This window comes from Callospermophilus lateralis, chromosome 8 (genome assembly GCF_048772815.1).
Source record: "Callospermophilus lateralis isolate mCalLat2 chromosome 8, mCalLat2.hap1, whole genome shotgun sequence".
Taxonomy (NCBI): domain Eukaryota; kingdom Metazoa; phylum Chordata; class Mammalia; order Rodentia; family Sciuridae; genus Callospermophilus; species Callospermophilus lateralis.
This window is the reverse complement of record NC_135312.1, coordinates 139,443,929-139,456,163: the sequence shown is the minus strand read 5'-3', so window position 1 is coordinate 139,456,163 and position 12,235 is coordinate 139,443,929. Positions and strand designations below refer to the sequence as shown.

At 46.0% G+C, this 12,235-nt stretch overlaps 1 protein-coding gene across 2 annotated transcripts in view; it reads left to right on the top strand.

Moving 5' to 3' along the window:
- Positions 1 to 3,131, top strand: part of Usp53 (ubiquitin specific peptidase 53) — a 58,625-nt gene extending 55,494 nt beyond the window's left edge. For both annotated transcript variants that reach the window (XM_076864500.2, XM_076864499.2), the window contains exon 17: positions 263 to 3,131. In XM_076864500.2, coding sequence (XP_076720615.1) covers positions 263 to 1,136 — 874 coding nt within the window. In that variant the 3' untranslated portion in view covers positions 1,137 to 3,131. The remainder of the gene's footprint in view (positions 1 to 262) is intronic.
- Positions 3,132 to 12,235: the final 9,104 nt, after the last annotated feature.

Below are 12,235 nucleotides of genomic sequence, written 5' to 3'. Positions count from 1 at the left end.
TCAGTCGCAAAGTACCTACACAGGGCCCTGGGTTCTGTTCTAGCACCACACAAAAAGAGAAGAGAAGAAATATGAATCTGGTAATGATGAGCATTTCTGGTGAGCATTAGCATATTGTGGGTGGCATAATATTTCCCATTTCTATTATGTTGCAAAAATAATATAAACCATGCATTGGAAAAACTCAAACAGAGAAATGTTTATCCCTAGTTTCACCTATTGCATAAGGTGTTTCAGCTTTGCTTTTATCTCTGTGTTTTAGGCCACATGCCCATGAAACCAGTGGAAACTGCCTTCCTTCATCTGGCCCCCGAGTACTCAAGGACCACACTGCGAGAGAGCACACCCACCAGCCAGGTCATCGGGAATCTGAAAAGCCGAATGGAGGCCGCTTGTCTGAGTGGCTTAGTAGAGAACGTCCTGAGAGGGCAGCTTCGCCCTTTCACCTCGGTGACGGTTCGCCTGGAAAGAGAGTGAACAGTAGTGGAGTGGCCTCCCCGTCTTCATCCTGTTCTGCATGTTCCAGGGCTGTCGGCCTAAAGCCAGACGCTGTTCCGCAGCAGACCAGGATAGAGCCATGCTACTATGAGAACTCTCCTTCCACGGGACATGTGGCTCAGCCAGCCTGCCGATGTGATGGTTGCCAGGGGCCAGAACTTCTTTGTCAGCTTCTGCCTCCCGCATTGCCACCAAAGAAACATTGTGTTACTAGTGTGCCACAGTCGGAGAGGAGTGAGTCTGTGCCTGACGTCAGACTTTCAGGGGTGTTCAGTGGTCCCACGAGGCCAAGCGCAGTGTCAGAGCCAGGTTCAGAACTCAGTACACATGCGGACCACCTGAGATGCAGAGAGACCCTTCAAGTGAAGTTGCGTACGGGCAGCAGAGCCCCCTGCCTGTTCAACACCAACTCAACTACAGTTGCTGATGCACTCTGCCAGCCAGAACTGGACTCGAGTTCTCCGTGCCCAAGTGAGACTGTCTCATTAACTACCTATTTTTCAGTTGACAGCTGCATGACTGATACGTACAGACTGAAATACCATCAGAGGCCCAAGCTCTGCTTTCCAGAGAAGACTGGCTCTTGTCACAGCCGTTCACCAACTCAGAGTGATAGAAGCGTAGGACCTGTCACATGATGGCCTTGACCCACCCTGCCCTTCCACAAGTCCAGCATGCACTGTAGCAGGTAGATGATGGAGTCCACCAGCTTATTCTCAGAGGCCATGAAGATATTCCTAGTGACCAAGAAAATCAAATCTGTGGCATTTTAAAAATCATATATATACATACACACAAATGAATATAAATATAATGTTAAAATGTTTTGCTCTATAATGATCAATTATTGGATATTTTGGAAATTCACTTTGAATATTGTAGTATGCCTTGAAAAATAGCAAGTCAGGGAATATATAATACTATTTACCATATGTAACAGTTGAATAAAAATTAGATTTGTCCCCGTCTAACATGGCTAGTAGACGCATAGCATCAAACTGAGCAGTTCCATGGGAACTGCCCGTCTGCATGCCAGCAGCAGCACATGGCTTGTCAGGTCAAAGCAGAGTCTGCCTTTAAGAGCACTTTTTGATGGTAGCCTACAGGTTTTGCCAGTTTGTTCCCAATTTCTTCCACGCCTGGGCCCTTCAAGTGTCTTAAAAAAAAAAAAAAAAATGACCTTGAGTTTTGTAGAATCTTGGGGAAAATTGCCTTAATGATTAACAATTTTTAAAATTTCAAGGTCAGGACTAATTTTTCTCCTAGAACATATATCTTCAGAGTATCTGGCTAACATAAATAGGCCTTTAACCATTATATGTGTTCGTAAATATTGCTTTAGCCACGAGCTGAGAAGTCAAAAGTGTAAACTTAAGTATATTTATTTATCTTATTACTTTTTTTTTTCTTTCTGATTTTACGTGAAATGTGAAAGACTTTTATTTTGGTTACATTTGCTTTGGGCTGCTAATAACCAATGTTAGGAATTAACCATGAGTCCTCTTAATTGGGACTGTCAAACTGCCAGAGTTCTCTCTGCTCCAGTCTTACACTCCTAGGTTGTCAACTCATTCTACTACGTAGGCTTCCAGCTTAACTTTCTTTCTTATAGAGGGTTTAATTTTAATGAAATGGGTATCTAATTTGGGCACCCTTCCAATTTTTTCTTTCTCAAATCATTTTACCCCTGCTACCTTCATGGAGAGGGCTTTCTTTAAAAATTATAGGGATTTTCATATGGTGAACTTAGGAGCGAGAGCAACTCCCTTATCTCCTTAGTTGTCAGTTTACTTTATACTAAGCTGATAACCTGGTTGGGATTGAGAATAGTTTTATAGTGTCTATTCCAGAGAATTGAGAAAACTAATAAGTTTAATATCTTGGCCAATTCCATAAATTGTGTTAAATTTTTCCAAAATGTAAGTGGTTAAAATGAATACTTTTAGATGATTGATTATAAAAGCTAACCCTAGCCCTCTGACTTTGGCCACCACGACTGTCTTCTGCCATCCTTTTTTACCTTTTTATATGCTCTCAATTTAGAAATACTTGAATATGAACTCAAATTTTTAAGAAAACTTAAGTTTTTATAATGGAAGGTTTGTAAGTAATGTAAGGTTTATAGAATTGTATCTGAAATGTCAATGTTTTTCATTGCTGCTTTGATAATGTAAAATACTAAAGATGGGGGCTTCAAGTATTTTTTAATAGCTTTCAAAAACTGTGTGGGCTCATATTAACTTCCATTTGGTCAAGATGTTCAGTTTGAAATATATTAACTGAAACATTTACACTAATTTCTGATTTTATAAGTTAAATGTACCTTTTCAACATCCGGTTTAGTTGCAAACATTAAATACCAGTATCCAATTTTGCCTTTTAACCTACTATTCATTTTTTAAGAAACTTCCCCAGTTATGTAGTTTAGTACTAAACAAATTAGAAACCATTTGGTTTTGTTGATTCAGCACTCCAAGTAGATTCAATACATACATACTAGCTAATCATTCCCCTGTAAAGTCTCTACTTCTGAGGTGCCTGTTAATATTTTTAAAGATATTTTCATGTTATAACTTTTTATAATACAGGCAAGCATTATTGAAATGTTTAAAATACTTGTCTTCAGAATTATATTTTCATGTAAAATCATTTTCTTTTGGTTCAAAAGTTTTTAAGATAAAGTGTTTTAAGTTAACATGGCTGAATTTTGCATTGGTGAATTCTCTCCCCCCTCCCCTTCCCGTGCGTCCTGTTTAGGGGAAAAGGAAGTCAATTTAAAGTTCAAGGGTACTTGGAATCACTGCTGGTGTCACCCCAGGTGTTCCTGTTTAAACCTGTCCAGTCTAGAGTGTAGTGCCAGAGCGACAGCAGACTTCCTAGAGCCCGGCAGTGAAGGACAGAGGCTCTGGGGAGCAGCCCTGGGGCTCCTGCAGTGACAGTGAGCACAGAGGGCATGCACAGGGAAGGGCATGCTGCTCCATCAAGCCCAACCCTGGAACTGGATTGCTGGTTTTCCTGTGAAAGCCTGATTCCTCTCAGTCATTTTGAAAGGTAAAACCATTCTTAGCTGAGAGGCTTTCATCATAAAAACAGTAGTGAGCCCCATTTGGCCCAGTGACCCTAGTTTACCTTGTCTTTGAGCACCACCTACATTACATACCTTCACTGACCACAGACATCTGGGGTTTCCAAATGCAATTCCATACCTTCTAGGGTCATTTGGTACTTTTATTCTTATTGTTGATAGACCTTAGGTTTTGTTTTTTTTAAATTCATATATGGTGCTAAAAATTGAACCCAGTGCCTCACACATGCCAGGTAAGTACAGTACCACTGAGCCCCAGCCCCAGCCCTTGGTGCTCTTTATATGCTAAAATTTTCAGGTGCAGACACCCTTTTCTTTGAGGTTTTTTTTTTTTTTTTTTTTTTGGTAGATGGACACAACACAATGCCTTTATTTTTATGTGGTGCTGAGAATCAAACCCAGGTCCCACCGGTGCTAGGAGAGCGCTCTACCACTGAGCCACAATCCCAGCTCAGGTAAAGAGACCCTTAAAACTATCCTTACGACTGCTAAGCCAATTCATTTCAAGTAGTACTTTAAACCTCATTTTACTTCCGTGAAATCAAAGTGAGTTTGCAAATGAACTTATACAATTAAAATCACATTATTCTTGATGTCTTCTTGTTGTAGCAAGTTTCCAACTTTTTATGGCATTCCATTTATACACTTCAGAAGCCTCCAAAGTATGGGCACTATGAGCAGTTTGGTGGGTACGGTTTCTTACTCAGATGAGTAGGATCCGGGCCCTCATGCTGCCACCATTTAGTCATGTAATATATCAGCACATTAGTGAAGTTTTTCCAGAGAAAAGAACAGCATATATAGAAACTTAGTATGAGGGATTGGCTCATTTGATTATTGAGGCTCAGAAGTCCCATGGCCTTGCCCACTGCAAACAGAGGCCCAGGAAACCCACTGGTGTCCAAGTCTGTAGGCCCAGGCACAGGAGTACTGGTGTTGCGGCTCACCCTGCCTCTGCCTTTCTAGTGCTCCAGCCCTCATGGGACTGGATGATGCTCTGTGCACAGGGAGAAGATCTTTCTTTGCTCTGTTGGTTCAAATGCTCATCTCCTTCAAAATGTCTCTTTGGACATACCCAGGAACAGTGTCTTACCAGCTTTCTTGGATCCTTAGCTCAAACTGACACACAAAAGATTAGCCATCACACTGTGAGATTTCTCTACCTTGGCTATGCTAGAAATTTTCAGAACATGTGAAAGTAGGCTGATTTTAGGCTCAGAAAGGTGGTAGGGACAATGATGACAAGTCTGTGGGTGCTCTAACAGTAAGCTACATAAGAACTATTAAACTTTTTATAACCTTACCACCAGATAATTTGCTGAGAAAAAACAAATTCAGCTATGTAAGTAAATGTTTATTAGATAAAATTGTTAGCAGCAGAAAAGCAGGTCCTAATCATTTATTACACTCAGTACAATCTCCTTTTTTGTTCTTCCTGATACTTCAACCACACCTTCCACAGAATGCTCTCTTTGTGCAGAGTAACAATACCCTGAAGGCATAACTAAGAGTCACCAGGCCAACTGATCATCCAAGGGCAACTCCAGGCCTGACCCTAACCCTGAGCACCCTTCTGAGAGGCAGAGGATGCAGAGTTCCCTGGATCTTTCTCCTTGATCACAGGGAGGGGACTACTTCACACAGTTCACGTCTGTCAAATCCCGTGATCTTTCTGATGAAATGCCCGCTGAGCACCCCAGATCAGTAAAATAATTGGATTTAAATAACAATTAGATTTTTAAAAAGAACAGCAAAGATGCAATAATCTCTACAAAGGAAAGAATTTCTGTCTGGCCTACAGCTATGTTTAAAATGCTGCTCCCAAAGATGAGGGCTCTGTAGGATGAGTAAATATCACACTGCCAGCAGAGGTATTCAGATAAGTTACAAGCATTATGAAAGCAAGTGTTCTAAAACAACAAAACAACAGGCTTGAAACATTCCTATTTCAGGGTGCTCAAGAGGGCATGCAGGCGGGCTTTCCACTGTCTAATGCCATCTCCTTTGTGATCCTCCACCCCCAGCATTTCAAAGGTCATGAAAAGACCATTTAAAAACTAAGCATGTGTAGAGCCAACAGATTGTGGACACCAGTCCTCTTCTCTCTCCTGAATAACTCTGGAATTTACAACTACCTCACCTCACCTAGTTACACACCCCCTTATGTGACTGAATTAAACCCAGACCAACCCTTACAACAGTAAAGACATTACTGTCTTCTTGGTAAATATGCTAAGCTTTGAAGTACAAATGTTACTTCTACACTAGCCCCTATAAAGACATTAGGTGTTTGAAGAGTTTAAATGTGAAACACTGCATTTAGTTTTAGGAACTTGGCTATGAATGAGATCACTATTCATTTAGTAGTTCCCCAAATAAGTTAGAAGAATATGTAAAAAGAAAGGAAGGTCCCTTGGAGACTTGAAATTCTGCAGTAGCACAATCCCATCTTCTTTGTTCAAGACGACTGTAGTTCATTTTCAGAATTCACTCCAGAATCCAGTGATCTTGGGATGTCAGCAAACCCATCTGTAAAAAACAAATATCTGTCACGGATGTTTCCTCTATCTGCCCATTTTAGCACTTTATGCCACTCTGAAAATCATACTTGTTTTTGTCACAGGTCTATCCCAAAAATGATTTACATATTGAATAAGAATTTTTTAAAAGAGAATTTTTAAATATTCATTTGTTTTCGGTAGGCACAACATCTTTGATTTATTTTTATGTGGTGCTGAGGACGGAATCCAGCCTCCGGCACATGGCAGGTGAGCGCTACCACTTGACCCACATCCCCAGCCCCCAAGAATTTTTTTTTAAAATTGTGTAGAAAGCTTTCAAGTTCCATTTTCCACCCAGAGCTGAGAATTCTGGTCATCATTAAAAATAAAAATAAAAACGAACAAAAAAAATCACTGTCCTTGTATTTGGTCTCTACTAAAAATGGGGCGGGAGGGGCCTGGGAACTAGGAATGCCTGGAGGAGGACTTCCCGCCCACCCCGCGGCCCTCTGCCGTCCACTCTCGCACCTAACAAGCCGGGCACCGAAGCTGACCCACGTCTGCCAAAGCCTAGGGACAGGGTCGGGGAAAGAGGGCAGCGAACTGTCCCGAGCACCGTCTGAGGGAGCGGCGGGCTGTTCTCCACTCGCCCTCGGCCGCCTCTCCCCCACGGCCAACCTTCAGGTGGCCACGAGAGCCGAGGCATGGGTTCCGCCAGCGATACGAGCGCCCTCGGCTCGGCGGGCGGTGTCCCGGTGGCTGGGGACCGGGGTGGGGGGGGGCAGGCGGCAGCGCGGGCCAGTTCCCGGAACGGCCCGCTCTCGGCCAGTGACACGCCGGGGCCCCGGGGCCCGCGCGGCGCACTCGGCCGCCTGCCGCCCCCGCTCTCCGACACACCACCCGGACTGCCACGGCCACCCGCGACCCGCCCTGGCCCGGGCCGGGGCCCGCCTCCGCCCGCACCTCCCGCCCGCCCCTCCCGGCCCGCCTCCGCCCGCCCCGCACCTCCCGGCCCGCCTCCGCCCGCCCCGCACCTCCCGGCCCGCCTCCGCCCGCCCCGCACCTCCCGGCCCGCACCTCCGGGCCCGCACCTCCGGGCCCGCCTCCGCCCGCCCCGCACCTCCCGCCCCGCACCTCCCGGCCCGCCTCCGCCCGCCCCGCACCTCCCGGCCCGCCTCCGCCCGCCCCGCACCTCCCGGCCCGCCTCCGCCCGCCTCCGCCCGCCCCGCACCTCCCGCCCGCCCCTCCCCGCCCGCTCACCAGGGCAGGAGGTACACGAAGAGGAAGAGCACCACGTCCAGCAGCACGAAGAGCCACAGGTCCAGCCAGTACGACTGCTTCGGCAGCCCGTTGGTCCCGGCCTGCGGGGCCCCGGGCCCGCGCCGTCCCCGGCCGCCGTCCGCCGCGCGCGCCTCCATCCTGCCGCGAGCTCAGGGACCGTCACTGCCTCGCGCCACCGCTCAGGAAGCCCGACGCGGGCGGAACGCAGCCCCGCGCCTCGGCCCAGGGAGGCGAACCCCGGCGCCCCGCCCCGCGCAGGCGCCCAGTCGGTCGCCTCCGTGACGACCGGCAGGCGCCGCGGCCACGCCCGGAAGCGGAAGCGGCCGCTGACCTACTCGCCCGGCGGCTGCGGGCGGGCGGAGCTCGGCGTTCCGCGTTCTGGCCCCAGTGGCCCGCCGCGTTGGGAGCTCGGTTCTCCGGGGGAGCACGCGCAGGCCGGCCCGGTCGCCCTGCTACCCCGCGAGCGGCGCGAGGGCCTCGGGTGGGCGCCCGCCGGGCCTCGCGCCCTTCGCTCCAGCGGTGTCTGTCGGCGTGAAGGGGCCCCCGGGGTCGCCTTCCGGAAGCCGGGTGGCCCTGACGGACTCCGCCCAGGCCACCGGAAAGGACCCACCGCAGACGCGGCTCCGTGGCCCGCGCGAGCCGCCCGGCCCTGCCTCCGGGCCCCGCGGCCGTCGCCGGTTCCCGGGGGTGGCTGGGCCGACGTGCCGGCGGCCGCGCGCGCCTCGAGGGCCGGCCGGGTGACTGCGTCCTGAGGGAGCAGGACAGGCCAGCACGGGTCGCTGCCGGACCGAAACTGAGCCCAGGTGGCCTCGCGGGCGCCGAGGCCCCGGATGTCCCTGCGGCGAGAGCCGTCGGGTCGGCGGGCCCGGTGGCCCGAGAGGGAGGTGGTGCGGGCAGGGTCGCTCCGACGTGTGCAGCTCCCCCCGGTGCGGATCCGCCGCGCCGTGGGCCATTCCCCGACCGAAGTGAGCGCGGCGGTCGTGGAGGGGTTTCTGTGTCACGAACCGCAGTTTAATTTGGAATCAAGTAGCAGAGGACAAAGTCCAGGCACCGACAGTCCTGCATGACGCTGCCTTGCCACCCCCTGGAACGTGGTCCGCTGAGCTGAGGCCACTGGCGGGGAGAGGAGCAGGTCGGGACAGCAATGCTTTGAAGCAGACGGGAATCTTGAGTTAGGGAGGAAGGAGTTCTTCCCGGGGCAGGTGGTGGGCTGCAGGCCACTGAGGCAGTATGAAGCTCGCTCATGGTCATGTACGCATGGAACCAGCGTCAGGGCACCTGCTCCAGCAGTGCGGAACTCAAAGATATGTGTCTTAAACTCTTTTCTCATATTTATTCTATTTTTCCTCTTTCAGATTGGGTGCCTGTCCTAACAGAGACCCTGTTGATTGGTACAGTCATAGCTCTGTCTTCTGGATCTGTTTGTGCATTTCGTTTTGTTTTCTTCTGTCATGCCATACTGTGAGAGTTTCTCTTTTTTCCTATATTTTTATTGGCACAGTTTAATTAGACCTCATGGCGGGATTCATTGTCACAGATTCCTACCTGCACACAATATCCCAGCGATCCCCAGTATTTTCCCTTTCTCTCCCCTCCCACCTCCCTGGTCCCTCTTCCCCTGATCTCACTTTTATTATTATGAGATCCCCCACCTTCCGCCCCCACCTTTTTTTTACCAGTGTAGTTTTCTTTCCAAGTTGTACCATCGGCATCATTAAGAGGCAGCCATTGTCTCGTCTTCATCTTGGCCTTCAGCATTCCCACCTGTGAAGACACTATGGGCTCCACCCTCTGGGGCAGCCTGGGACCCAGCCGACAACTTTTTCTCTAGCTAGAGTGCTTTCTGCCACCTTCCTCATGGAACTCTTTTCCCTTTTTGCCTCTGCCCTGAGTGCTTGTTGTTCCTGTTAAACTGTAATGCTTCCTCACCCGTCTAAGTCCCAGGTCTGCTTTGGGACCCAACTCGGGAGCCAGCTTCATGGTTTCCTGGCTACAATTTACACTGGTCTCTCCATTCTTAGTATTTCTATCAAACCAATTGCAAAAACTTAGATTTGACTTGTCTTTAGGTATTTTGTATGCCATGCTTTCTTCCTGGAGAGAGAGAGGGTTATTTTCTCAAGACCAAGGCTGTGAAGTGCTTGTTCCCATAGTTTTTTGCCTTCCTTTAGTACCTATTATTTCTCTCTACATTCATGGTGCTATAAATTAGACTTGTTCTAATTTATCAGTCATCTTTCAGATTTTTCTTTTCCTCAAAATCAATTGAAATTTTCTTTCTTTCTTTCTTTTTTTTTTTTAAAGATAGAGTGAGAGAGAGAGGGTGAGATAGAGAATTTTTTTTAATATTTTTTATTTTTAGTTTTAGGCAGACACAACATCTTTGTTTGTGCTGAGGATCGAACACAGGCCGCACGCATGGCAGGCGAGCGCGCTACCGCTTGAGCCACATCCCCAGCCCTGAAATTTTCTTGATATGATGTGTGGCACATTGGCTAGCTTTTATTAATTTTATCTCAGATATCTTCAGTATTAAAGTATTATATATTCTTTGAGGGTGGGAGACTATTTTTACTGTCTCTGCTGTCTCCACATCACTCAAACAGTGCCCCTGAAAATGGAAGAAAACAATATTTAACTTTATTTTGTTTTACTAATTACTAATAATGGATATGTGTTAATTCATTCCCCCTGACAGATTTTCCTTCTTTAATTTTAGGAAATACTTGAAATACTGAGCGTCAGACATCGTCTGAGGATTCATAAACGATATAGATGCAGTAGCCATCCAGCTCATTAGAAAAACCAGCCGAGCACATCTAAATGAGCCGTGGAGTTTTCAGACTCTGTCCCAGGGCTCTGAAGTTCTCCATGATGACTGGGGTGTGTGGACAGCCAGGCAGTACAGGACTGGACAGACTAACCAGCCTTTCCCTCTGCCTGCTTTACACACGTACAGACGATAAGAACTGGATTATGTTCGTACTTAGGATTCCATTTAAGGGGCTGGGGATGTGGCTCAAGTGGTAGCGCACTCGCCTGGCGTGCGTGCGGCCCGGGTTCGATTCTCAGCACCACATACAAACAAAGATGTTGTGTCCGCCGATAACTAAAAAAAATAAATATTAAAAAATTCTCTTTCTCTCTCTCTCTCTCTCTCTCTCCTCTCTCACTGTCTCTTTAAAAAAAAAAGGGGATTCCATTTAAGATTTTATTTTAAGTTAAAGAAGGAGTTCTTTTGCTTTTTAATGTTTAAAAACAACTTCAGTCGGGCAGAGTTTAACTGGTTGCTTAGGTGAGAAAGATGTTGCATTCACAGCTTGAAATCTTAAGCTAATTACCTACCTGAGCATCAACCTGTTACTTGTTTTATTGAAGGGCATGAGGTACAGTCATTAGTCATTGAAAGGTTATAGATCATCAAATTACATGATAGGCTTCCACATAGAAAACAGCAGCATAGGCAGGACCTAGACTATGTCAATAAATGCCAGATTCATAATTGTCATATATAAAATATTAACCAGGATTAGAGTTATTTCATAAGTGTAAGAAATGTCAACATATTAACAACCATTATCTCTAGGAAATGGGGTCACAGATGATTTTTATCCTTTGTGCTTATCCATATTTTCTCAATGAAAATGCATTGAGTGGGAATTGTAAAGACAGTTATTTTGAAAATAAATGAGATAATCTAAGCCAAAATTACTATGTAAATATTTCTGACATTAGGTCACATTTACTCAGCATGTAGATGTCAGAGGATTTTAACAATTTATAACAGTGCTTTTCAAAACAGATTTTTGGAGCTCTATGATTCCTCAGGGGTCACTCCAGGACAACTATGAAGTGAAGAGATAAGTAGTGAATGTGGCTTCAGACCTCTGTTCATGATGCTCAGTTTTAATGTTCATATCTATAAATATGCCCCCCCCCCTTTTTTTTTCTGGTCCTCCTTGAGATCTGTGAAAGAGTCACCCTTGGTGACCCATGTTCAAAATGGAATCATTGGATAATAAGCAGAAACTATGATCATTTTGTCAGAATTCTAAAAAGTAGACAAAGATATATAACAGCCAAGCAAATGCTAAAGCGAAATATATGAAGCAGTAGAACAGAAAAGAGAAGTAGACACTTGCACAAAAATTTTTAAAACATCAATGCCCACTTTTAGTAATGGGTAGAATATTTAGATGAAAAAAATGTTAAGAAAATAGAGGATCTGAAAACTATAAGCTAACTAGACTAACAGCCATGCGGAATGCTCCAACCAACAGCAGCAAAATGCAGATTCTTCTCAAATGTGCACGAAACATTCTCTGAGATAAACCATATATCAGGCCACAAGACAGTTTCAATAAATTTTAGAAAAGTTTGAAATTGTACAGAGTATCTATTTTCTCTGACCACAAACAGATGAAACTAGAAGTTAATAACAGAAGGTAAACTAGAAAATTCACAAATAATGTGGAAATCTAACACATCTTTAAACAACTAATGGGCCAAAGGAGCTATCACAAAGGAGATTCTCATGAGAAAATTAAAATTTGTCATATGAAAGCTTATGGGTTACAGTGAAGACACTGCTCAGAGGAAAATCTATAGCTATAAGTGCACATTTAAAAAGAAAGTTCTCAATTATCTACATTTATACCTTGAGGAATAGGAAAGAAGAGCTAACTAAACTCAGAGCTGTCAGAAGGAATAATAAAACTGAAGAGGAATAAATGAAATAGTGAACAGAAAAACAGTCAAGAAGAGTTGGTGAAACCAAAAGTTGGTTCTTTGAAAAGGTTAACAAAATGACAAACCTTTAGCTAGATTGACAAAAAGTGAGAAGACAAACAACTAAAACCCGAAACAAAGG